Genomic DNA, 25,799 nt, shown 5'->3' with positions numbered 1-25,799 from the left:
CCTCTCATCCTTTTCATGTTCCCTGTCCTCTGCCGGGGCAAACGTGTCGACCAGCCGCTGTTCATTAGTTCACACTTCAGTTCACCGCGTCCTCTCCTTCGTTCCCTGCTCCTGTTTGCGCGCCTCCTTTTTCCCCTGAGGCTGAGGAGGCGTTTCAGAGCAGATAGAAAACGCAGCACAGAGGAGTGTGGCTCAAGTGTTGTTGTTACTGATATTTTATTAGGTCTTATCAGGCTGCTGTCTCTCACTTACACACTTCCCTTCTCCCCGGTTCCAGGCCTGAGAATGTCATTCAGCATATATCTGAATTTACACAACACCTGCAGCCACATGTGAGCGGGAGCTGTGAGTCTTGTGGGGGTCGGGCATGTAGCTTGAAGCTTATATTTCAGAAATTTACTTTATTATCTCACCCATCCCCTTAAAGCCAGCGATTCGATATGACTTCCTCCCTTTCCTGCTGCCTGCACACCTCCATTTCCCACACTTTTTCATATTCTCTGATTTGAATCCTCTTGTGGATTTACCTTCTACATTCCTCATCTGCCGCATACTCCAAATTCCCTAACTCACTACTCTCTCTCTCTCTCTCCCCCTCAGTGTTGTTGCGCGAGGAGGTGGCCCAGCTTCAAGAGGAGGTCCACCTGCTCAGGCAAATGAAGGACATGTTGAGTAAGGACCTGGAGGACACGCAGGGCGGCTGCTCCTCTAATCTGCTCTCAGCCACCGAGCTCCGCGTGCAGCTGGGCGACAAGGAGCAGGAGCTGGACCGAGCCAAGGAGGCCTTAACAGGTCAGGGGGAAACCGCATCGGAGGAAGTACTCCAACAATTCACTTCACTAATAAATACAAATACATAAGGAGATATGTACTCGAGTAAAATAAAAAATGCTGCATTGAGTTTTCTACTCAATTATGAGTAACTGCTTGCTTTTAAATATATTCAAAGTACTTTTCGAGAGTGTAGCCTATTCCCTATTGCAACAGTCACCGAGTCTTGGCCTCCTCGGAATCCATTACAGGTGTTTCTTCACCAGTGAGTGCTGCTGCGACAGGAGGCGGAGTCTAATGTTACCTGTCGTAGTGGAGTAGAAAGAACAGATACATTCTGATATATGTTGTGGAGTAAAAGTTTTAAAAAGTATCCAAAAGTAAATCTACTCCAGTAAAGTACAGATAAATGAAAAATGTGCTTAAGTAAGGTAACTAAGTAAATGTTCTGACATAAGCAGCACACTCATTCTTTCCAGCAGCTGTCCAAGCTTTTAGTTGAACTGTGTAACTCATGTGAATATATCTCAGGCAGGAATATGTTGCAACTGAACTAAATCTACATAAGTCACAGACTTTCTGCATGATTCAGGTTAAAAAATATTGTCTTTAAAGTGAATCTGAATAGAAGTTGCTGTTGACCCCGGTACATTTTTCGGTGAATAAAGAGATTTGCTTTTTACACAAGTTAAACAGCATAATTATCTGCACCAAATAAAAAACAATATGTCATCATTAGCTCCCTGTTCCCTGAAGTCATGTTTTGAGCTTCACCTCTGACGAGCGAATGTAACTCAGTTTTGTCAAAGGTCTGAAACAATGTGCACCCAGAGGTTTGCTGAGCGGAGACGTCAGCAGAGTTTACGTGCACGTGTTTCGACATTGTGCCGAGTCAGAAATGGGCGTCGCCCCTGACAAGCAGCCAAGCAAATTCCAGATTCGCCTCATTTTTTATTTACACCCATCACTCACAGATACAGAAACGTTAGTGTGGAATATTTATGTGCTATAGATGTGACCTGGAATATGCTGCTGATTGTGTAATATTGGTTTGTTCCATGTTGTGAGAAAACAAATGAAGCTCTTACGCAATCCAACAGTTGGGACAGGAGTGGAAAAAATGTCAGTCCTGCATTGATTTAGGGTGAGACTGAAATCTCCACTGTTCCATCGCATGCTTCTCTCCTGTGCTTGGAGAAATACAGGTGTTCAACTGCCAGCTTGTAATCTGCTCCGTGCAACTGCTGCAGAACAGGTTTGAATGTGGAGTGTGTAACATGGAGACGCTGGCTGTTGACAGCAGGAACGCTTGTTGAGTGACATTTGTGTGCAGCTATGAAAAGTACAGGGCCCAGACTCGTCTCTTCCTCCTCAGCTCAAACACTAAGGAGAGCGCCGGTGTGGTTTAGTTTTTAGTTTTTTTTCACCTGCACAGAGCCCCCCCACGGTTGCATCATCGCCGTTGAGGTTTCTCTGTGGGAGAATGAAGTTAAAGAGATCAGATCCAATCTGTCTCGTCACGGATGAGCCATCAGAGTGTGCACATGCCCACCGAAACGGTTTCATGTGTGAAGGAATAAGTGGCACTTATCTTTTGAGATGATTACATCATTTTCTTCAGGCCATTTCTGGGTGAAAACAGAAAAAAAACACACACCACCACCACTAGCTACTGCTGCTCATTAAAGGAAGGCACAGTGGCACCTAGTGGCTCGCTGCTGCAACTACAACGCTTTGTGTCTGAGTCCAACTCTCACTGACTTGTTGGGCTGATTCTGTCGTGTTGGACAGTGAAGTCCTCTGTTAAGATTCTCCTTCACACCCACGTGCATGTGGTGAAAGTGTGTGTTTGTGTTGCAGCTATGAAAGCTGACCGTAAGCGTCTAAAAGGGGAGAAGGCCGACCTGGTGAGTCAGATGCAGCAGCTGTACACAACACTGGAGAGCCGAGAGGAGCAGCTACGAGAATTCATTCGCAACTACGACCAGCACCGAAAGGTAACACACACCAAGCAGCCGGCCGGTTTATCAATATCACTCTATCTAGATGTAACGCTGTTGGTGTTTAAGTTAAGTTTGTAAATCATGAGGAATGTCAAAGGCATGTATGAAGTCATTATGAGAACTCTATGCTATATATGTCCTATAGAAGATATACTATGCAAAATTTCATCATTTATAATTAACAAGACCTATGTTATATATTTTGTTCACTTACATTATCCAAAATGTTCAAACCCAGAGACATTTTCAGTTTCATTTTGGACGCCTTTTATTTGCGTCATGTTTCCTTCACCCATATATATATATATGTATATATAAATATGATGAAGCTGTGATGTGTTTCTCACTCAATCTTGAAACTCCATTAATAATAAAAAAGGGATATTGGCAGGTATATTATCATGTTTGTGTGTGTTTTGTGTGTCAGCTGAATTTAAGAAATATATATCAGATTTGCGCTAAACTTTTTAAGTCATAATACAAAATATTGGTGTTGTAAAGTTTAGATACCCCTGCTTGGTAAAGTTCTCTGGGACTTTTGTCAGTTTATTCGCTGTAAAAATGCCCGAATAGAAACAAATTGTTTAATGATGGAAACCAATCAAAAGCAAGACCAATGGGGACGTACTGGGAATAGATTGTTAGAAACTACTTTTGAAATGTGATGGGTTTTTGCAACTGTAGAAATAACTTTAAATAAAACTCAGTATTCAAACACACAGCTCATATTAAGCATCTTTGATCATTCAAGTGTATGAATGAGGCTTTTTTTAATCCTGCATATGGTTCAGAGGAGACGAGTTTAGGTTTCTGACCGCCAAGTCTGTGTATGTGTTTGTGTGTGTCCAGGAAAGCGAGGATGCAGTGAAGGTCCTGGCGAAGGAGAAAGACATGCTGGAGAGGGAGAAGTGGGACCTGAGGAGACAGACCAAGGAGGCCACGGAGCAGGCCAACATCCTGCGCTCTCAGATGGACATGAAGGAGAACAGGATCAAAGAACTGGAGGCCGAGCTCACCATGGTGAGTCCGCCTGCACGTGGACACACGGTCACACACGCTGTCCAATGCTTTCAAGCAGACTCGTATCACCTCAGCATTATTTATCTGTGTGTGTGACATAAATGCAATCAAGCTGTGGGTTTGTAATCCTGTCATATCGGTGTGCACACATGCAGTATAAGCCGCTCGGGTACATCCTCGTCCCTTCCAGCTCCCAAAGCATTCACTTCCTCTCTGGGATGAGGAGAAAGAAACTTGTGTTTTATGTGCTGCTGTGTCGGACTCTCTGAGGCAGACTGTTTGTGTCCCGCCCCCCCCCCCGCACTGAACCTCACATCTAGCTGATTCACACATTTGTCTAATCAGTGCAAGACCTAAATGTTGTTTTGCTACAGGTCAGGGGCGGATCTAATTTTCACTTTGTTTAACAACGTTTCAAGAAATAATGCAGAAATCCTTATGAAAAGAATCTGGCTAATGATCTCGATTTTGTGAATTAAAGGGGGTGGGGGGGGGGGGTATTGAGTTACTCTATGGTAACAAATATTCCTTTCAACTACATCAGAAAAGGGACATTCTGCCTGTTTAATGCTGTTAGTTAATGTTTTCTTCGTTGCCAACAAATCCCTTGAAAATTGTAAACCAAGGTTCTGTTGCTCTGTGTCTTAATAGTTTCAGACTCCACGACTCTGTTGAATCGTAATGAATGTGTCATCCAGTACACCGATGTGCCTCAAAGAGTTTATTGTAAATATAGAGAATTGCTTTCTTCATTCCATATCCAGCTGAACAGCAGTGTGCACATGTGTGTGTACACTTTCATGTTTACAATACTTGTGTGAGTCTCTGTGATAAAAGACGAGACGAGTTTATTACTATTTACTTAACTGTCAATCGCAAAGGTAACACAGTGCTTCTCATAACGCATGGAAGAAAATACATCTAAGCCAAGACAGAGAAATATATTTTACCTTTAATTAAAAGATTGAAACTATGCGTGTATCAGTGTGAGTTTTCATATTTTACTTATTGGATTTTTATAAATAACTTGTGATATTTTATAAATAACTTATGAGATTTTCTTAGTAGATCCAGCAGAGAGAGAAAAAAAGAAGAAATCCTCACATAATTTGTGCAAAATCAATATTCCTATAAGGTCGTACTCAATACTCATTAGAGGAAACAGAGGAATAGAAAAACCACAATCGATTCTGAATAACCTCGAATGATTCAACATCAACATGGAAGTGTTTCTGTCCCAGAGCTCAGAATGTGCTGTGTCCTGTGTGTTTCCCAGGCGAAGCAGTCTCTGGCCACCCTGACAAAAGACGTACCGAAGCGGCATTCGTTGGCCATGCCGCCGGAGCCCGTGGTGAACGGCAGTCAGGAGTGGGTGATGCAGGCCGACCTTCCTCTCACCGCCGCCATCCGACAGAGCCAGCAGACGCTCTACCACGGCCACACCACGGACAGACAGGGTAGGCTCTCTCTCTTCTGCTCGGCCTCTCAGTGTCTAAGCTGCTTCGGTGACACACTAACAGAGGGTTCCCTCGAGGTTTCTCATACTAACTGCAGAAATTTTTCAATTTGTGTGTGTGTGTGTGTCTGGGGGGGGTTTGCGCCTCCAGCTGTGGTCAGGATCAGCCCCTGTCACTCTCGCCAGCCCTCGGTCATCTCTGACGCCTCGGCAGCCGACGGCGACCGCTCGTCCACGCCCAGCGACATCAACTCACCTCGTCACCGGACCCACTCCCTCTGCAATGTAAGAGCTGCCTGGCCCCCGTCACCAAGTAATCACACCTTCTTCTCCTGTCTGTGTCTGTCTCTCTGTCCTGTCCTCTTGCTGGGTGTCAGCCTGCCTGCTTGGTGGTGGTGGTGGTGATTTTTATGCATTCAAAGTCACTTTAAAGCAGTAGTTTGAAGTTGTGTTTTGGATTTCTTGCCAAGAGCTTGATGCGTCTCTCATGTCTGATTAAAAACAGAGGGAAACCGCTGACCTGTGTGTATCAAACATAGACTAGAGAGGCCAGACTATTTTAGTCGCCTCCTGGTGGCTGGCTGCAGTATAGGTCATAAATCCTAAATAATCCATGGTGTCCCCATATATAATCCCCATACATTTTTCTGATAGGTTTGGTTTTATTTAGTTATTTAATTCTTTAAAAACAGAGTGAAACGTCATGATTGACGGCTGACACTGAATTGTGATTGCTGGAGCGCATGTATTTGCGGGACCTCGATATCGCCGCTACTGTCTGGATCCTAATGACCTGGACAGCACAAGACGGGAGGAATCGGATACGTGTCCTCAATTTTTATACAGTGTGAGAAGTCCCAATGAAACACAATGGACAGTGTCATTTTATATTAGTCGTTTTTATCTCGCTTCTATGGTGTCAAAAGGTGATCAAATTAACCACCTACCACCTTTAAAGTTCACAAATTAACTTGTTATCTATCATTTTATCTTAATAGTTGTCCGCTTAACAAAAACTGAAATGTTAAGTTTCATGATCAGGGGTTATGTGCAGGCAAACCACGGAGACGCTGCATCCAACCCAGAGAGGTCAGCTCATAGCCTTTATAAAACCAAAATATATTTTACATTTCAGTTATTGCTTGGATGATACAAATAAGATATGACATGTTGATTCCTGAACATTAGAGGTGCAAATCAGCAGATGGAGTCTTTTATGCTAAACCAAGCGTTGTTTTTACCATACAGACATGAAAAACACATCAACCTCATCAGACTTTAAATCCAACAAATAAGAGCAATCCCCCCCAAAAATGTCAAACTGCTGCTTTACCTGGGCCGTGTGAGAGGACTAACCTGAGTGTCCTCTACTTGGTGCAGTCCATGGAGGACCTGGAGGACCAGAAGCGTAAGAAGAAGAAGGAGAAGATGACTCTGGGATCTCTGTCCCGTGTGTTCGCTCGGGGGAAGCAGCGCAAGTCACTGGACCCCGGCCTGTTTGATGGTACAGCCACCCCCGATTATTACATAGAGGAGGATGCAGACTGGTGATACTGTGTGTGTAAGCGTGAGTGTGTGTACGTGTGTGTGTGCGCGTGTGTGTGTTAATGTGTGGATATCCACTTGGCTTTAACTGTGTGTTCAGTTTGTGGAGGGTGGGGGGGTGGGGGGGAAATGGGGCAAATTTTAAAAGAGAATCCCTTAAAGAGACTGCTATTCTATAAATGTACAGTATATTACCCTTAAATTGTGTTTGTAAATTAGATATATATTTATAGATGTACATGTATGCATATGTATATATGTTTACATGCTTATAAATATATACAGTACATGGGGTTATTATGACGTGTAGACATGTTTATGCTGTATTATCTTCCAATTGGCGTAATGTTTTATGTTTTTTATAACTGGAGACTTGAAGGACTGCTGTTTATATGTACATAGGAGTGATTGTGACACTAGTGTTTTTACTGTAAATGTCATTTGGCTTTTGTTACTTTACAGTTGCTTTTATCATGCTTTGCAACACTGATTTCTATGTTTCTTCTTATTCCCAATTTTATTCAGCCCATTTTTTTTACTATGAGAGAAGAGATATTAGCTGATTGACCTGGAAAAAATGGATCTTTCATTGGCCAAATTTAATTGTTGATGTGAAAAAACATCACTTTGTTTCAGGGGTGTTGCTGTGACAGGGCCGTCATCAAATTCCTGTTATAAATACTGGCCCATGGTATTTGCTGATAACGATACCTCAACCATTTAAGATTTAAAAAAAATATACATCCTCATTTACGGACTGCTGATTAGGGTTTCAGAGTCAGACTTCCATCAAATATGACTTAAATGGACATGCACAAAGAAATATAAGAAAATAATTTAACATCCAGGCAAACCTCTCGCCTACTGTCACATTCATGTGCAAGTGCCAAAGCTAAAACGTCTCATCATTAAAAAAATCTGCATATCACTGTGTCACTGTTAGCACTAGCCTCATAACATTGTTTTATGTCTGACACACGTCTCACTGAGAACTAACTAACGTGTCGATACCAGACAGTGGAATGTGCATTAAACACCTGCATGATCCCTGTGTGTGTCGCTTCCAGAAAATGTCCATTCATTACCGATCAGATTTAATAATCTCCACACTCCTGTGTTGTTCCTGTGTTGCCTTCTCCTCCCTGTACCAACTTCTCTCTCCTTGCATTTTGAATGCACGGCCCCTTTGTTTTCTGTTTATTTTATTTTTTCTGTTACTGTTTCTTTTTTGTAGAATTCCTCCTCATTTCTCGCAAATGTGGCTCTACAACGATTCTCTGTCGAATGCTTTGTAATTAAGGAGATGTTGCATAAAAAGATTAAATCTATTGAAGTATTTTATTTAAAAGAGAAAAAAAAAGACACAAACAAGAGGCGACTTCAGATATTTATCTGCTGCAGCTGCTGCGGCCAGATGTCGAGGAGGTTTTAGCGTTTTTTCGAAAAATGAATCATAATTGAAATGAAATCTTATTTTAAAAATAAAACTAATAACTGAATACATCCGACGTGACCTTTTTCTGATCCATGAGTAATCTTGTTCTTGTGTGCAGTCTAACGTGTCTCTCCCTCTCCTCCTGCCATTTCTAATGGCAAACCCCTTCCTGCCAGTGAGTAACTCCTCATCTGTGATTACCAGCTGTCTGTTTCTGCTCTCTGGGGATTATTCATGTCACTCAGGTCCATTGGAGAAAAAAAATTGTCTCGTTTTTTCTTTCTTGGAAAGTCTTATGAGAGATGGTGGACTTTGCATGCAGCATTTGTTGTCAGCATGTGGGGACGAATCAGGTAAACACACAGAGTTCATCCTGGATTTGTCGGTTCAGTATGAATCAGTGTTTCCCTATGGTTGAGATGGGTGGGTAAGGGGCGGGAGCATGATGTTTGATGAATAATCCCTGTGTCTCTAATACATTACCCTAATGGTCTTAAGTCCCTTCATAATCATCAAGATAGTAACAAGTATTTTAACTTTTACTAAACGATGTAGTTTTAGACCTGGACTAAACAACTACATCCTCATGAAAGAAACTTGTGGGTTACATTTAACTGATTTGACACAATTTAAAATTGCGATGCACTCATTTGTGTTATGTTAATTACCTATTGTCACTTATTATATAGCTATTTGTAGCTAGTGAAATTCAACTGAATAGTTCTGGCTCCATCTAGTGGCCATGTGTGCAATTTCAACCCAGTGAATATCAAAATTAGATAAAGGAAAAGGTTGAAACAGTTTTTCATGCAGCTGACTCCAGCAACAACAAAACTTATTGAGTTATTTTAGTGTAGCATCTAAACCGATGTCAGGTATGGAGGTGGAGGTGGAGGAGAATTGTTCCACTCTTACACCCTCTGATACTTTAATGTCAAACTGCCTCCAGATGAGTCTTTTGTTTTGATTTCCCTCTGACCCTGAACCCCTCCTGTATGCCACACCATAACCTCTCCCGAACCAATCCAGACTCTGACAGCCTCACACAGCAAAGCCTGTCTGACGGCGAGGAGCAGCTCGACCGCCTCCAGCAGGCGGAGCTCACACGCACCACATGCATGTCGCTGTGGAGGGCAGGTGCAGTCCAGGCCTGGATGGAGGTTGTCATGGGGATGCCCATGTACATCCGAGCCTGCTCTGAAAATATCAAGAGTGGCAAGGTACACATCTGGGACAAGTGGTTCTTCTTCTGCTGTTTTGTAGGAAGTGGTTGCACTCAGGTTTGATGAAAGTTGTGACTTATGCTCTTTAGGTGCTGCTGGGATTGACAGATGAGGATTTAGAGCTGGGTCTGGGAGTCAGTAACCTCATTCATCGCAGGAAACTGAGACTGGCCATCGAGGATTACAGAAGAGCGGAGGGGGATCAGGGGTGAGCAGAGGTCTAAAGAAAAACTCGACAGAATAAGATTCAGAACAAACAAAAAAAAACATGAGGTGTGATCTATAACTGTAGATTGACAGTGTATAGAATGATAAGAATTAGATCTACTACAATTACCAGTAAAAGAAAAAAGCCAGTAACTTAATATATAATATTATAACACCCATAAGGGTTATACAGTATTTTTGCATTACGGGTGCTTTTACTTTTTATAGTGTAACAGAAATTTCTTAATTATACTTTTAAGTAATACTTCGGATCTTGTACTATTAAGAGTATTTTTTTTTTAATTTAAATTTTTTGTAATATTGGTATAATTACTGAAGTAAATAATCTGAACATTTTCCACCACTGCTCATAAAGTGTGTCGTTGGTATCTAATCCTCCTGCAGCCTGTCGAAAGCCTCTGAGATGGATCATCACTGGGTGTCCACCTCCTGGCTGAGTGACGTGGGCCTGCCGCAATACTCTCAGACCTTCCAGAGTAACCTAGTGGACGGACGAGTGCTGAACTCTCTGAGCCGCAGGGACCTGGAGAGGTTCCTCAACATCGGCGACCAGTTCCACCAGACAAGTCTTCTGCTGGCGATCCAGCTGCTGCAGATTCTCAGCTTTGATAAAGAGGTGAGACTATACACCAGAATTTGTAATACTGATACTGTGTAGTCTTTTTTTTTGTTTTTAAAGTAATCATTCCTCAATGACTTTAACTCAGCCCCACTGACGTCCTGCATGTGATTTTCATTATCATCCACCATAGCTTGAGGCACACAGAAGCTGTTGGTGCGGCATTATCTCAGCAGGCCATCATCCTTCCCTGACCTCTCTCCGTGTTTTGCTTGGCCCCTGCCACATTAGCGCTTCTGTATATATCTGTGTGTTGTGTTTTCTCAGGCCCTGCAGGCACGACGGGCAAAATGTGAGCACCAGGACTGGGATCCCATTGTTTGGACATGTCACCGAGTAATGAAGTGGATCAGAGACATAGACCTCAAGGTGGGTGGGAGGTCAGTGACTGCGTTCCCTTTGCTCGGGAGTTTTACCAGCGCAGATTGGAACCAGATCCTGCACAGTTTGTGTTTCTTGGTCTCCCGCGGACATAATGATAGCTTTGTTGCTTTGTTGCTTCACCGCAGCCGAAAGAAATACACAGAAAAAAACACAGGTTTTTCACAAATAAACATAGCAAAATACTACACATGTGTTTTTCTGGCTTCGGTATCCTCTACTTTGACATAAACATGTAGCTCTACAATCCAAAACACAATTTCTGCCCCACAGGGACAAACATAATTTGTTTTAAAGCCCCATCATGACTGTGGTTTCTCTTTACATGCTATTAAATCTGACCTTTGCACCCTCCTGACTACTTGCATGACTATAGATAGCATCTGAAGTGATTCTACACAGCTGTGCTTTACACAGTCGGATACAAACTGCCTCTGCTTTTTTCTCATTAGGAGTTTGCAGACAATCTTCAGGGTAAAGGGATTAACGGAGCTGTGTTGGCTCTGGATTCGTCCTTCGACACTGACGCCATGGCCAAAGCCCTGTGTATCCCCGGCAACAAGCACATGCTGTATCGGCACCTGTATGAAGAGATGAAATCCCTTGCTGTTCATCACAGGTCAATCAAAATCTGCTCTACACAAATTTCTACCGAGCACATTCAGTACCTCCGCCAAGGCACAACAGTCTCCTTAAATTCAATCAAGCTGCACCAAATTGCACAGTTATAGCAATCCGTTCCCTAAATATAAATGATTTGTCTCATCGAGATCCATGATTTATTTCCTGGGAAAGTGGTGAAAACGTTAAAAAAAAGGGAAAAAAAGAGAAATCCTGGATCTGCCCCCGGAGCCAGAAACAGACCAAAGCTCAGTGGGTTCTTCCCTGACCCACACCACATCCTTCCAACAAGTTCCGTGTTAATCCGCTCAATTGTTTTTGTGTAATCTTGCACACAAACAATCAAAACAACAAACAAACAGATAGGGGTGAAGACATTACATGCTTGGCGAAGGTAATTATAACTTGAAAACATTCTACCTAAATAGGAAGGATGAGATAAGACCTCAGGGTTGTAAAATGTGACAAAGCGTGAAACAAACGGAGAAATAATCACATTTCCAGTAAATAGAACATATTGTGATGCATTTGTTTTTACAGCAATTCAGAGCAGGCCAACGAAGTGATCGGTTCTTCTTCACCTGTGGCTGTTAACCGCTTTGCTGAGGAGAGGGGCTCCATGAGAAGAACTGGAAAGGTATCACATGACTGGAATAATATTATATCTACTTCGCAGTATAAAATACAATCACATCTGGTTTTAACAACAACAGGGCTGTCGAGCAAACAAACAAAAGTCATAAATGTGGCTCAGTAGTTGTAAAACGTCACATATTTTCCATGCTTATGTGAACAACGGCCTTTCAATGACCTTTCCTTGCATTGTAGTGATTCTCACTGATGATTCATAATGTTTCATAGACACATTGTAAAAGCATGCACACCACATACTGCAATACAGCAAAATGCACAGCATACCATTAAGTCTGATTTCATAGTAAGCTTAAATAGAACTATTTTAGAAAAATTCGTATTGACAATGAAATATTTGATCTAGGAAATTCAATTACAATGTATTTCATTGCTGCAAAAAAAAAAGCAGAAATGTTAAAGCAGCATTCTTCTCTTTGAAATTGTGTTTTTATTTTTATTTGGGTCAAGAAACAATAAAAATGTAGAAGATAATATCACGTACCTCATGGAATAAGTGTTTATTGGACTTGTGTCTTGGGGACATTCTTGCCTCGGTCAGATAATGGACAGTACAGCTGACAGGAAATGAGGGGGAGAGAGACGGGGTTGACATGCACCAAAGGTCGCCAGCCGGATACAAACCGAGGACATGGAGATTACATGATCTGCATCTTAAACTGTACAACATCTGGTCCTTTTTATTGGACAGCTTTACTTAATCATACGAGTAAAAAATAGTAAAGAGGAGATGTTTTAAACAAGGACTATGTCACATTCTTAAGAATAAGAACATATTCATATCATATCTTTTTATTTTCCCAGAGTCCGCTGAGGTTACGTGCCAACAACCACTCGGTGGAGCGGAGCCTGGGCTTCCACGGCAGCTGTGGGTCTCTGCCCAGAGAGGCCAGGGTTCAGGCTGTTCCTCGGGCCAGAGGCAGTCCCATGCACACCTACAAGGGCGTGGAAATCACAAACGTCTGACCCCGCGGCGGAAATGCTCATCATTGTTTACATTGTTGTCGTGCTATGCTTGTTTACTACTGAGAGAAACCTACGCTCAGCACTTCAGAGGCATTTGTCGTGAAGCACATTACCACGTAATTTAATTATTCAAATCATTTTTGCCTGCATAGGAATCACACATTCCCCCGAACAGAAACATGTTGTTGTAAATATAAAAGAGAAGAATCACTTTGGGAACGTAAAGTTTTGTTTTCAACTGAATTCCCAAATTACTTTCATATTATGACTTTAGAAAAAACAGTGATGTTGAAAATAACTATATAGCTGTACAGTGTTTTTCTCCTTTGATGCCTTACATGAAATAGGTCTCATATTTATATTATCTTCACGGCACTTCTGTGGTCTCAGTCAACTATTTTCAGCAGCTCAGCCCTTTTTTGTTCACATATTAAATGAAGAATTATGCCTTAGGTAGAGAAGCAGACATTATAATATGCTTTCACAGCAGAGATACTGTACATATCCCCCGTTTATCTTCCGAGGACTGTGTCATGTCAGCAGCTCTCTGCGTATACCAGCGAGATGCTGGCCGGAGTTTCTGGCTCAAATCGGGTCCTCTACCTCCCTGTGACCCCCCCTCTGCAAGTTCGTCATCACAATTATTATGAAATATTATAAAATGAAATTATTATTAAAAAGTATCATTATTGTTAGTACTGTAACAGATAGATCTACATATTTTAAAACGACAATAAGATATTTTGATTGCAGACATTGATTTGTCATCCATACTATCGAGACGTAAAGTTTCTATGGAACAGCAGATTTTAGCACACCAGACAATCTTTAAAGTTCAAACTGTACTTTTAAAATCTCTCTTCTCAAATTGTTACATTCAATTAATTAACGAAATGCGAGGAAGATGTTTTGGTTGTTACTTGACAAGACTCATCCATGGTGATATATAGAAAACGATCCTGTTGAATGTTGGGTTTTGAAAGTGTGTAAACTACAGAGGGAGACTGTGTTTATATTGTGTAAGCACTGCAGAAAAGAAGAGTACTGTTCTTAAATGGGAGAATTGAATCTTTTGTACAGTTTGAACATGTTTTATAAAACACAGATGTGTAAACTTTGCTGATCCTGTGCATGAGAACACACATATGAAATGTCACACTGTGTGCAGCTAAATCCCTGAGGCCAATCCAGGTTGTGTCTAACAGGTTTTTCTACAACTTTTTGGGCATCTACCACGTTCACCAACAGAAGGGCTGCTACAGCGGGAAGATCAGACCAGTTCAAACCTGTAGACAGAGAGAAGGAACTCTAGGGATGTTCACTGTGAACTGGGGTTAGTATGACGCCCACTGTTTCTCCTCCTGTCACAGCTTTTACATATACACCAACAATACAGCTGGAATTATTGTCGACTGTCATATTGTACAGTGTTTACCTGCTCATCATTTTCAAAACAGCAACAGTCAAATCTGTGTTAACACAATAAAAACTTTATCTGCTGAGACTTAAGTTATTTCTTTATTGTGATTTTGTAAAGTGTGTATTTGTACAACACCGGGTTTGCTAGAGTAGCTCCTCTTAATTGTATAAATTTTGGACGCAACACGTGTTTGAGTGGAAATAGAAACTACACACATAAACTATTTATTGTTTATTTTGTAGAGATTTAAAAGCACATGTCAGCGTATTCAGATATTTACTATTCACTCTACACAGGTTGAATACCACTCATCTGAAATATATTTTATTCTATTCAGTCAATTAGTCAATCAAACTTTATTTATATAGCACCTTTCATACAGGTTTGTGCAGTAGGAATGTAAATAAAATACTTAAAAAATTTACAATTGATAACAAACATCTTGTCATCTTATTTTCAAACCAGACCAATGTCTTTGTTCATTCTCCATAATTTAATAGAGGAAAGCGATTGTTAAAAAGTAGCAAGTAAAACTTTGGAATAACGTCGCACACAATCTGGTTCAATAAACAGCCGCAGCAACAAATCCAGGACTTTAATATTTTAAAAACAGACTCAGTTTTGCAAACGTAATATTAAGCTTGCTTCAAGCTAGTGTTTGAATTGACGTCTGTTAAATGTGTCTTTCACACATTCACACCAATTTTCCCAATGATATGGTCAGAATTTAAATTATCATAGAAAATTGGTGTGATTTTTGTGACATAATTATACAAGATGACCATGTCATATTGTACCACTCTGGATAATCAGGCCTTAATTAAATATTTAACAATCATAGCCCTAGTTGTTTTTCATGTGGCTCAGCAGTGGAGACACAACTAGGGTTGATTAAAACAAACAGAACTGCTGCCAGTGCCTTGCCATCCAAAACATCAAGGGGACCAGGGACAGAGAGGGTCTCCTCCACCGGCCAGGTTTGGTCAGATGGAGCAAGACAGAGACTGGGAAATGTTGGTGGACGTGGGCCAGCGGCTTACAGTCCCATCACATATTGTCACCACCACCCTTAGACCAGACCTTAGGCTGTACGTTGTGTACTTTGTAGAATTGACAGTACCCTGGGAAGATGGGTACTGCTGAATGCATGTTGTTATGCTGGGATGGCATCTGAGGCAGAAAGACGTGGCTGGAAGAGAAAAGCAATAGTTTGCCCTGTGGAGGTTGGCTGCAGGGGTTTCCTTCACCATCCACCACCAGGTTGCTCAGAGATCTGGGGATCCATGGACACGCCCTGCACCAGACCATGAAGAAACATTACACACTGCAGAACGCAGGTACACAACTGAAGATATGTCCCCAGTATCCCCGGGTGGTCACTAACATCCGCTAACATCAGCTGGAGGTAGACATCAATTTGGGCAGCGGAACATAAACAAGATGTTCTCCATCTTGTCCTATGTTCTAAAATGGGAAAGTTTAGTTTTAAAAGACATAGACGTAATGATGTCTGATCCACTGAGCATCCACATGGCTTCCATAGTACTGCAATACAAGCCAGTAGCAAGTGAGATTTACATTTAGCTCGAGCGTACCCTCAAGTTCGACTTGTATCATTGCTTGCAAGGCCAAAACACCTGATGACGCTAATGTACACAGCTTAAATGAATGTACCTATAATCTGATAGTGGCCGTTCACACGTTTTTTTCTCTTATGTGACAGTAGATTAGATGTGCTCTTTTTTTCGTTTTAGAAATTAAAAAATCATAAATTGAGGAACTTGAATTGAATCTTAACTTAACTTAACTTGACTTAATTTATGAACTTATCTACTATACTGAACTACTTAACAACTTAACGTCACTTTAATACTTCACTTCACTTGACTTAAACTTAACTCAACATTACTTCACTAAACCAAGTTATTTTATTCGATATTAATTTCAATGTATTTCACCTCCTGTGTGTCAGTCGCCAGCGGAAGGAGCAGGGAGGAGCACTAGGACCGGGGGGAGCACAGGTCGCAGTCCCGCTCTACCAACAGGAGAGGGAGGAGGAGGTTTGTCTTGCGGCTGGAACTTGAACAAAGTCTCTTGAACTAAAGTTCAGTGGGGCGGTGAATTACTATAGAATCAAACCGACTGTGTGGTTTTTCAAAGTGGAGCCTGAGCTGAGCTGAGCCGGACTGGACCGTCGGCTGCTCTTTGTGTGTCTGTGTTGTGTGTTCCTGTTTCCGCTGAATGTGAGTCTGATCTTCCTGAAAACACCTGCGTGCTTCAGGTAACTCCCCGATGAAGAGGGAAGTGTGAGGAGAGGAAGGTGAGGCCGCTGGTCACCTCCATGGATTACCAGTTCGAAGTGGTGGGTGGATGCTGGTGGGGATAGTTTGTGTCTCAGGTGTAAAATCAGAGGAGTTTGTGGACAGGTAGATTTCCCTGTGGGGGTGCAGCTCCTCTCTCTCTCTCTCTCAGCTCCTCCCCACAATGAACGCACACACTCTTACACCATTTTTAACTTGACTTCTCCTGCTCCAGCACTGGGTCACTGGTTGAGCTGTTATGGTTCACTCCTGTATTCCCAGCAGTGGCATGTTCTTTACTGGTTAAACTGTCTTTTTACATTACTGGAAATGTGCTGATGTGGGAGAGGACACACTCATGCTCGGTGTCCCTGCAGAGGAGACACAGCCATCAGGAGTGAAAGGTCACCGAAGGTCGTGCTGTGGCATGTTGTCTGTCCTCACAGGATTTGATATTTCACATGTGGTGCTGCTGTGTTGTGTGTCCAGATTTATGTGGGACTGGAGGACAAAGGCCCTCAAATGGCAGCAAAACCCAGAAATCTGTCCCCGTTCATTCACCTGCCGTCGATCTGTTCCACAGTTTGTGTTCACCTGAGGATCAAAGCCTGGATGCTACTGTAGTTGGAGGAAGTTAAGAGCAAATCAAGTTCCACTCAAGACCACGACAACGTTCAGGTAAGGACTGAAATATACTTTTTACTAATTGGTGCATAAAGTTAACTATCATTCATACTCATTGGACAAGGAAACAGCCAGAATCAGAGGATACAAGTAAATGGAAACCAATTCAGAGTTAAATAACTTGGTTAATGTCTTGGTTAAGATTGTTAAGATTCATTGAATTCATTTGCTAGAGGAGCCTCGATTTATAAATCTTCAATTTTTTCTACAATGAACTAAATATAATTTTTCTACATTTCGAGATTTACGATGTAAAAACGTTGACACAATTATATTGAAGGCAGGTTTTAGTTTGCTGAAAAAGTCAGAATATCATGATAGTCCAATGTTCAGTTACCCCTGACAGCAAAGTAGACCAACAGACTCAGGACTAGAGTTCAGCGATTTACTCAATTTCTGGTAAATAATGACATCCGTAGACTTCATCTGCTTAAAAAACTGAAACAAATCTGTAACACATTTTTACAACACACAACAAATGTATGTTGGTTGCTGCGACTTTGGTTATTTCTGGACAGCATCAACCAAATCACCAGAGGAAGTACTGTATTGAATGATTGATACAGTACAACTAACCATCAGGTATTTTACCATTGGTATATTTGAACATACATACATACACACATAGATACTTCATACTACATCCAGTATATATGTATGTTCAGGTTTGAATCAGGGATGCACCAGTCAAGCTTATTCTTTTATGTAAAGTAACATGAGGTCATGTATAACACAAGTGTGCACTCAGCCATGAATTTGAATGAATGAATGAATGAATAAAGGCTGACAGAAACACAGATTTTACATATAATTACATATAACCTCTATTTAGTCCTTTCTGAAGTGCTATTTTAGCTGATATCCATTTTAGTATTGGCACCGATACTGATCCAGCCCATTGGATCAATATATCCTCATGACATAGTGCATAGAGTGTCATATTTTGTATCCTCAAATAAGAGCTAGGACTGTACAATATGTCTGGAATCAATACCACTGTATGTATATGAATATTGTCTGTCATCAATATAAGATTATGCAACAAATTAGTGTAAAGTTATCTGTATTTTGATATTTAATACAAAGAACTGTGCTTCACTATTATATATTATAGCATACTCAAGGTTCTCTTACAGAAACCTGCTTGGTCCGGAGCTTTCGTCCATATCACATGGTTCAAATCAGATGATTGTGTTTGATGACATGTTCTGAACTGTTGATGTTGAAGCTTGTCACGGTTCTGATCATCTCTATAAACCTGAGACTGTTTTGTCATCTGGTGTCAACATTAACCTGTAAAACTCAACAAAGTCAATAACTTTTTATCTGAAACGTAATTATCTGAAACGATAACATGATAATATCACCGCAACAGGATTCTTCTGAAAGTCAACTAACAACATTTCTAAGTTTTTGCCTTTCATGCTTTTTATTTATTCATAGAACTGAAATCCTTGGAAGGAGTTTTCCTGGCAGCACTGATCTTCAAATTGCTGAGCCTCGTCTTTTTTAACTCGGTCACAGTGAGCGCAGATATTTTAATGTAAAAGAGTCGTTTAGTGACAAAAAGCTGAACTAGCAGAAAGTAGAGGATTTAAATATCTGCAGGAGGAGACGGAAACACCTGCTTCAGCCTCACAAGGTAATTCGCCGCTTTACTGATACCTGTGTATCTATTACACCTTCATTAGACCAGTGATAATTTATTGTTCCTCTAATTTTCATCTCCCGGCCCCTTTGAGTCATGCATACCCTGCACTCAGGACCCCTGGATTAACCACCCTGCCTCCCTGCCCCTCCCATCATTTCTATGTCGGAACACAGTGAGAGGAGCTAAATTGCAGGGTGTGCTCCGGATGAAGGGTTGGACTAATTAACTGGAATTTATGCATCTGAGTGTCGTGCGTGAAATACTCGGTCCTTTAAATCCTGAATGAAAAGTTCTTCATTTAACGCGTGAAGACTTTTTAACTTTGTGTCCTGTCCTGAGAACAGAGCAGCAGGTTATGGGTATGAGGACAGATGCTTGAGATATTAACTTTATATCTATCTATTTATTCCGTTGAATATGAGGCCATATAAACAGATGATCTTATTTAGATTTAATTGAGCAGAATTAATTTATGCATTGGACGTTGTTGAATTGTTATTTTCACTGGGTGCTGTGAATATAGATTTAGATATAGATAGTTTTTCTATTTTCCGATCCTTCACAATTGATCATACTGGACATAAAAGGCACTTTCAAACTGCTAGTGATCTTATAATGATCTCACACAGATGGTGTCATTGTGTTACTTCCTGTACAATGAAAATAAGAAGGACCTGGTTCACTGAACGCTATTCTATTAAAATCCGATCAAAATCATTGAAATAAAGTGCACAGAATAAGACAAAGGCAATTTTTAATATCTGACAAAATCCTAATTTTAAATTAACCATAGTTCTGAATTTCTATGGATCCCTAAGCTTATAAAGCCAAGCTTGCTGATAACTTAAAAGAGTTTTCACAACCATAGCAAGTGACCTAGTGCAGAAACCTTCAGTTGCTATGTGAAATCTCTGGTGAAAAGTATTACAAGTCTGAGGAGATTAGGGAAGAACAGTTTTCTTTTACGCAGATAACAACTACAAAATCACTAAAGCACTTAAGGCTCCGATATTACCAACGTTATTGCACTGGATGCCGTCCTAGCTGAGTTCCAGGCAGAGGAGGTTATTGCTCCCTGTTTCACACACTTGATAAATCTTTTAATTTCCAACTCAAAGGGCCCCCAGGAATTTTCAATCTTACATATTCTGACAGGTATGCATCAGAACCCTAAAGTATTCCCTGTGGTGTCCCTCAAGAAAGCATAATTGGTCCTTATTTTTCTTATTGTGTATTACCTTAATGATATGTAGGCAGCAATCATTAAGCTTTAGAAGTTAGCTTTACTATTTAGAAATCACTTTGTAAAGAGCTCCAAAACATAAGCAGTTGGTTATATAACAAAAACCTTTGCTTGTACAAAACTGAATGTAATCTTTCAAGAACAAGACTGAACTAAGAGAATCGTACAGTTTATTTGTTGATTGTGATGGAACAAATACACAGGACTATTACTTGTGTGAGGTGGAACCATGTATATCCAAATCCAGAGGGTATTTTTCCCTCATCGTCACTTAGAATGCCAATTCAGAGACAATGTCAAAAATGTCCAAATTCTTGGATAACGAAACAATAGTAGACATGTTCACATGGACATGGAATTTTCTGATATTAACCCGATAAAGACAATTGTCTGAATAAGACACTGACATGTAAAATTTTTCTGATTCCCTAAACCTATATAAGGTCATACTCGGAAATAGCAATAATCAAATCAAGACATGTGGAGTATTCCGATCTTAATCACATTATGTGGACATACAGGTCTTATTGGGGTTTTGACATTATACTGCGACTTCGACCAAGTGACCAAATGTTTGATGACACATGCCCTGAGTTTGAGTATAAACAAGTACTCGGATGCAATGTTGACATGAGTCATATCAGAATAGATGGGAATAAATGGGAATATGATTAGAACATTCTATCAGCCATTCATGTAGACATCACAATAGAAATAGTTATGATTCCACCTGGAAATAGTGGGGACCCTAAAAGAACCAAATATAATGACGCTCGTCCTTCATCTCGGTCCACGAGTGGACATGAGCCCAAGATATTTTCAGCAATGAATTGGCTCCCTGTTGAAAGAAGAGTTCATCTGTTAAACCCTGTTCTGGTTTATTTGAGTATTTTCCATTTGTTGGTGACATTAGAAGCATCATATCAATATAATCGTACTCGGGGGAGGGATTAAGCTGGAGCCTAGATGCCAAACACACAAACATGTTCTACTGTTACAAACAACATTGGAAGGGGAGTTGTCTGACTGACCTGCAGTTACGCTGCTAAATACCATGAACATGTTTGCGTCCATTCGTCGAGTGTGAGTCATTCCTGTCAACGATTCAGTCTCTCAGGTTTATGATTGTCATGTTAAGACATGTGTGGACCTTCTTCCGGCTGCACTTGTTTCCTCATAACCTGTTTTCTCCCCACACGCTGTCCCACTAATTCTGCTCCAAATGTAGCACTCTCAATGCTTTTTGTTTTGAGAGTGCACAAACCACAAACTAACAAACATATACACAACAGATACAGCTCAAATTCAAAACTGTCACAGGTTTTGACATTTTCTTTCAGCAATAAATGCCACAAGGTGCATGAGGCGGGTGTTCGGGTAACAAGGACTTACATGTCCTGTGAAGGCTTTGGTGCAACAGGAGGCGGGTTGTGTGTTGGGCAGAAGTATAGAGAGAGAGAGATTTTTACATCGTGTGGTGTTAGAGATGAATGTCTGTGATCAGCCGTATCTACACTGAAGGTTAATACTTCTGTGCTGGCCTGAAGTAAAGCCCTATTGAACCATGGGTAAATCAGACTCTAAAAGATCATGCAGTACATCTGAAATCTGTTCATCTTGAAAGACCAATTCATTGTTTTTCCTGAATATTTTTATTGTCATATTTGCTAGAGTCACACAGGGATTTTCCCTTACTTTGATGCAGCTGTTTTTTTCTCATAAGATACTTCCTACATAATAGAAAATGGTTTCACAGGTGTAAGGCAGGCTGCAGAATAAAAGAGGCACAAACCAGAGAGGAATCTTTTCAGTTTGCTTAACGGCAGAGCAATACATAGCTATGACCCATCTTTGCATCTATCTCAGAGGATTATAGTAGAAGAATTTCCAGTTAGAATGTGTTTTTGGCTCCTCATCTCTGGTATCTTATCTTTATCTCTGTGGTTGTCTCTGTAGTCTGTCCTTTAGGGATGTGTTCCAATCGCAGTCGATGTGGCGGCAACAACCGTGCCAACCAGTCCGGCTCAGAGGGCACCAGCTCAGGCGCCCACTATGCCCTGTGCGCCCTGGGAGTCGGACTGATTGCCCTGGGTATCGTCATGATTGTGTGGACTGTGATACCCATGGCTGGAGAGAAATCGGACGAGCCCTCCAAAACTTCAGTCAACTCCACCACTTTAACTGAGGGCGAGGACGGAGACGAGGAGGATACTGACCACACAAAGTCTTCGTCCGTGGCTATGGTGCTGGTCGGGGTGGGAGCAGTCATGCTGCTGTTGTCCCTTTGCCTCGGTCTGAGGAGCAAGAGGAGAGCACGCAACAGACCGACCCTTCCTGTGGCAGCGGCAGGAACCCTCCTGAACCACGTGGCTGGGGAAGAGTGAGTGCTTTGGGATTTAACTTCTGTTTCATGCTTTGACTTTTCTTAGATGTTCTGAGAACTAAAAGAGTATTTGGAAATGGACAAATGTAAAATTCCTTTGTTTTCCAGTTCTTGAACATTTTCAAGCCATTTGTGGATTTAAATATTCCACTATTTGGAACTGAAAATTCCTTACTTGCATGATAGTAGCATTTCCTCTGAGACTGACTCAGGAATTATTGTGGCCAAGAAGTCTAAAAAAAAAGACTCAACGAAAAACAAACAAACTCATGCAAACGCTACGGATGTCTACAGGCGTCCTTCTGATTAGGAATGTTTAATTTTTGCACAAACACAAAGCTTTGGCTTGAATATTTACAAATAACAACTTTTAAAAGGGGAGAAAATAAAAAACAATTATGGTATAAAAACAAAGACTTAAAAGCTAATAAACCATATAGTTGTAAATCCAGGGTTTGTCTCATTCAAGGAAGTTGTGCGGATAAAATCCCATATATTAGTCTGACTGAATGTCGCCTCCTTTCCAGAGCTGCCGATCCAGTCACATTCACCGTGCCGAGCTATGAGGAGGTCGTTGGCAGTAACGACTACCCCGTCCGTCAGAGTAACCTTCGCAGCAGCACCTCCCAGCTGCCATCTTACGAGGACATCATAGCAGCCGTGGAAAATGAGGGTCGGGAGTCCACAGACAATCCCACGGAGGACACGCCTCTTAGTGACTCCACAGCAGCTCCCGTCGAGCCCTGTGCCGAGGGCGCCCAGGCCGAACCTCCTGGCCTGACCTCTAACCCCAGCCTGCCAACCCGTAGCACCAGCCGGGCCAGCCGCTTGCTGCGGCCCCTGCGGGTGAGGAGGATCAAGTCGGACAAATTGCACCTGAAGCACTTCCGCATCCAGATCCGTACCCCCACACAGAACCCGGTAACAATTGAACCCATCACTCCGCCACCGCAGTATAATAATGAGATGCCTGAATTACAGTAGGAGCTCTTCCCTCATTTCTCCCACACTGTCTGTTCCTGATGAATCCCAAAAAGCTCAGGATTAAAAGGACTAATGATACATTTTGAAAGCCCATTTCCTAGGTTGGTATTAAACAGGTTAACACTGGCTGCGAGCGGTGGGACGCAGGCCGTGCAGACACTTTCCTGAGATGAGAATATTTCAAACTTAATCTCTTCTTCTTTATCTGTGAAGTTTGTGATTGGCATATTTATTCTGTTATAATGCATCGGTTTGAAATGGCCCACTTTCACATTCGAGATTATTTTAAACATGTCAAACATAGGGCAGCCTCTCAGTTTTATTTAATATCCAGTCTTTTTTCACCTCACCTGGATTTATTATTGTTGCATTGTGAGTTTGATTAGTTTTGAACTGTGGAAAAGTTGAAGCCATGGCTTGCATTTCAGAAAGGGGTAAAAGGGAAACTTAATAATTTGCAGTGGTATTAAAGTATCATCAGTGTCAGATGCACCACTTGTTTGTGATTTGTAACCGAAGAAAATGCACTGAGGCCAAACACTTTGTGCGAAACTTATCTTTATAAATGTTTGTGGTTGTTTGTTTAAACTGTCTTGTTTAAAAGGAACTTGTTCAAATAACCTTTTTTGATGCAGATATTATGAGAAGAAAAATATTATATGGAACAGTAAAACCAGAAGGAAACTACTGATTATTTTAGTACGGGATGTGGTATTAAATGTGCGTTGCTTTGAGATTTTAATAGTTTAAATGTTGAAATCCCTTTTGAATAAGTGTTTTTCTCTTTCCTCCAGGATCATGTCAAGCTTTTATGTTTTTGTTGCAAAATGTCAATGTAAATAACTTAAATTGTAATTATTCATTAGACCATCGTTCATCAATGCATGACCGGTCACAACAAATAGCTCTATTAAATACAGATTAAATCACCATCACTGCCATTCAACCACACAAATAAATTATTGCTGCATTTTCGGATGATTTATTTTTTATTTGCCTGCTGTAGATTCAAGAGAGCGGCTTATTTTTGAGAGAGAGAGATGTTGTCTTTATACTTTCAGTTAATAAAATCTAACTGTAGATTCCTGCTTTGTTCTTTGTATTGTGTCACCGTGAAGAACTCTCAATGTATTCAAATTGTTTAGTTCCAATTTGTCTCTACACCTTTGCATCTATTTCCATGTGGTCTTAATAGTCGTTGACTGAAAGTTAGTGACCCCTAGTGGTTAAAAAGGGTAAAAGACTAAAGTGAGTTGAAACTTTGCTCCAGTTCTTTTGTATTTGAACTGAGTGGGTTCTTTATTAATAAGAATAAATAAGAACAAGATAATAGTTGTACCATTACTGCTGATATGGATTGAGGGGAGAAGATATGGATGTAAAGATGAATGTGAAGAGTAAGAACATGCATCTTGATAACTTCCAGTCTTCCCATCATAGTTTAAGGGTTTATATGACTGCAACATTTGTATATAATTTGTTTCAGATGCTAAATGCCATTCAACCATGTATAGTAAAACCTCCAGTGGTAAATGCATTTTACTGTATTTTACTCTAATGTTTTTGCTATGCTGTTATTTTAACTATTCATGTTGTGGTTTGGTGGGAGTCACACTGGGTCAGGTTTGACCCATAAAATAATGTGGCTGTGTGTTGATGCTAATCACATCTGAAGTGCGCAGCACAGTAAAAATACATATATACCTGGAGGTTATTTTAAATTTCCATATACGTATGGGTCGAATTTAATGCACATATGGAAGTGGGCTTAATATAGAGAAGAAAGAAAAAGGTATAAGAATTAAAAACATGAATCGGTCGGATTAGAGGCGATATTACAGAATTATTTCAAGTAGATGTGCATGTACCTGTATTAACCCTAAAAACACACTCATCACGTTTCCATTGATTGAGGAAGTATGCAGATCTTTTACTTGTGTACCAATTAAATAGTTTACAAATAAAAGTCCTGCAGTGAATTTTAATGGAGAATGTACTAGTACAAGCATTACCACAAACTTTTACATAAATAGTAAGTGTATTACACAATAAATTATTAAGATATCAATGTAGCTGCATTGGGCAAGTCGAGGTTTAATTAAGATGAGGCTAGTTTTTAACTTTTATATACTGTTTGGTGTTAAATTACATATTGAACTTATCATTTATTTTGTGTGTAAATTCTTAAGAAGCTGTCAGATAAATGTAAAAGCAC

General features: G+C 40.8%; 2 protein-coding genes across 6 annotated transcripts in view; both read left to right on the top strand.

The window, feature by feature from the left end:
- Nucleotides 1-6,822, top strand: part of kaznb (kazrin, periplakin interacting protein b) — a 54,650-nt gene extending 47,828 nt beyond the window's left edge. The window contains exons 3-8 of the mRNA XM_061070433.1: nucleotides 601-792; nucleotides 2,632-2,768; nucleotides 3,624-3,794; nucleotides 5,071-5,251; nucleotides 5,402-5,535; nucleotides 6,631-6,822. Coding sequence (XP_060926416.1) covers nucleotides 601-792; nucleotides 2,632-2,768; nucleotides 3,624-3,794; nucleotides 5,071-5,251; nucleotides 5,402-5,535; nucleotides 6,631-6,801 — 986 coding nt within the window. The 3' untranslated portion in view covers nucleotides 6,802-6,822. The remainder of the gene's footprint in view (nucleotides 1-600; nucleotides 793-2,631; nucleotides 2,769-3,623; nucleotides 3,795-5,070; nucleotides 5,252-5,401; nucleotides 5,536-6,630) is intronic.
- A 9,565-nt stretch (nucleotides 6,823-16,387) lies between these two features.
- On the top strand, nucleotides 16,388-24,669 carry tmem51b (transmembrane protein 51b). Of its 5 annotated transcripts, none has more exons than XM_061070236.1 (5): nucleotides 16,388-16,582; nucleotides 17,223-17,317; nucleotides 18,767-18,965; nucleotides 22,174-22,597; nucleotides 23,128-24,669. In XM_061070236.1, exons 4-5 carry the CDS (start codon nucleotides 22,188-22,190, stop codon nucleotides 23,582-23,584), a joined length of 867 nt encoding a protein of 288 aa, XP_060926219.1. In that variant the 5' UTR covers nucleotides 16,388-16,582; nucleotides 17,223-17,317; nucleotides 18,767-18,965; nucleotides 22,174-22,187; the 3' UTR covers nucleotides 23,585-24,669. The 5 variants fall into 5 exon arrangements, with proteins under 5 accessions (XP_060926219.1, XP_060926216.1, XP_060926214.1 ...); XM_061070233.1 differs by having other exon boundaries at nucleotides 16,388-16,620; XM_061070231.1 differs by having other exon boundaries at nucleotides 16,388-16,659.
- Nucleotides 24,670-25,799: the final 1,130 nt, after the last annotated feature.

This window comes from Limanda limanda, chromosome 4, assembly GCF_963576545.1.
Source record: "Limanda limanda chromosome 4, fLimLim1.1, whole genome shotgun sequence".
NCBI classification, from domain to species: domain Eukaryota; kingdom Metazoa; phylum Chordata; class Actinopteri; order Pleuronectiformes; family Pleuronectidae; genus Limanda; species Limanda limanda.
The sequence above is the reverse complement of the archived record's forward strand: the minus strand, read 5'-3'. Positions and strand labels throughout refer to the sequence as shown.

Excerpts from the sequence above, each read along its gene's own strand:
- tmem51b (XM_061070236.1), top strand. The coding sequence starts at position 22,188 with ATGTGTTCCAATCGCAGTCGATGTGGCGGCAACAACCGTGCCAACCAG. Across the intron at positions 22,598-23,127 it reads AACCACGTGGCTGGGGAAGA|AGCTGCCGATCCAGTCACAT; the intron begins GTGAGTGCTTTG and ends CCTCCTTTCCAG.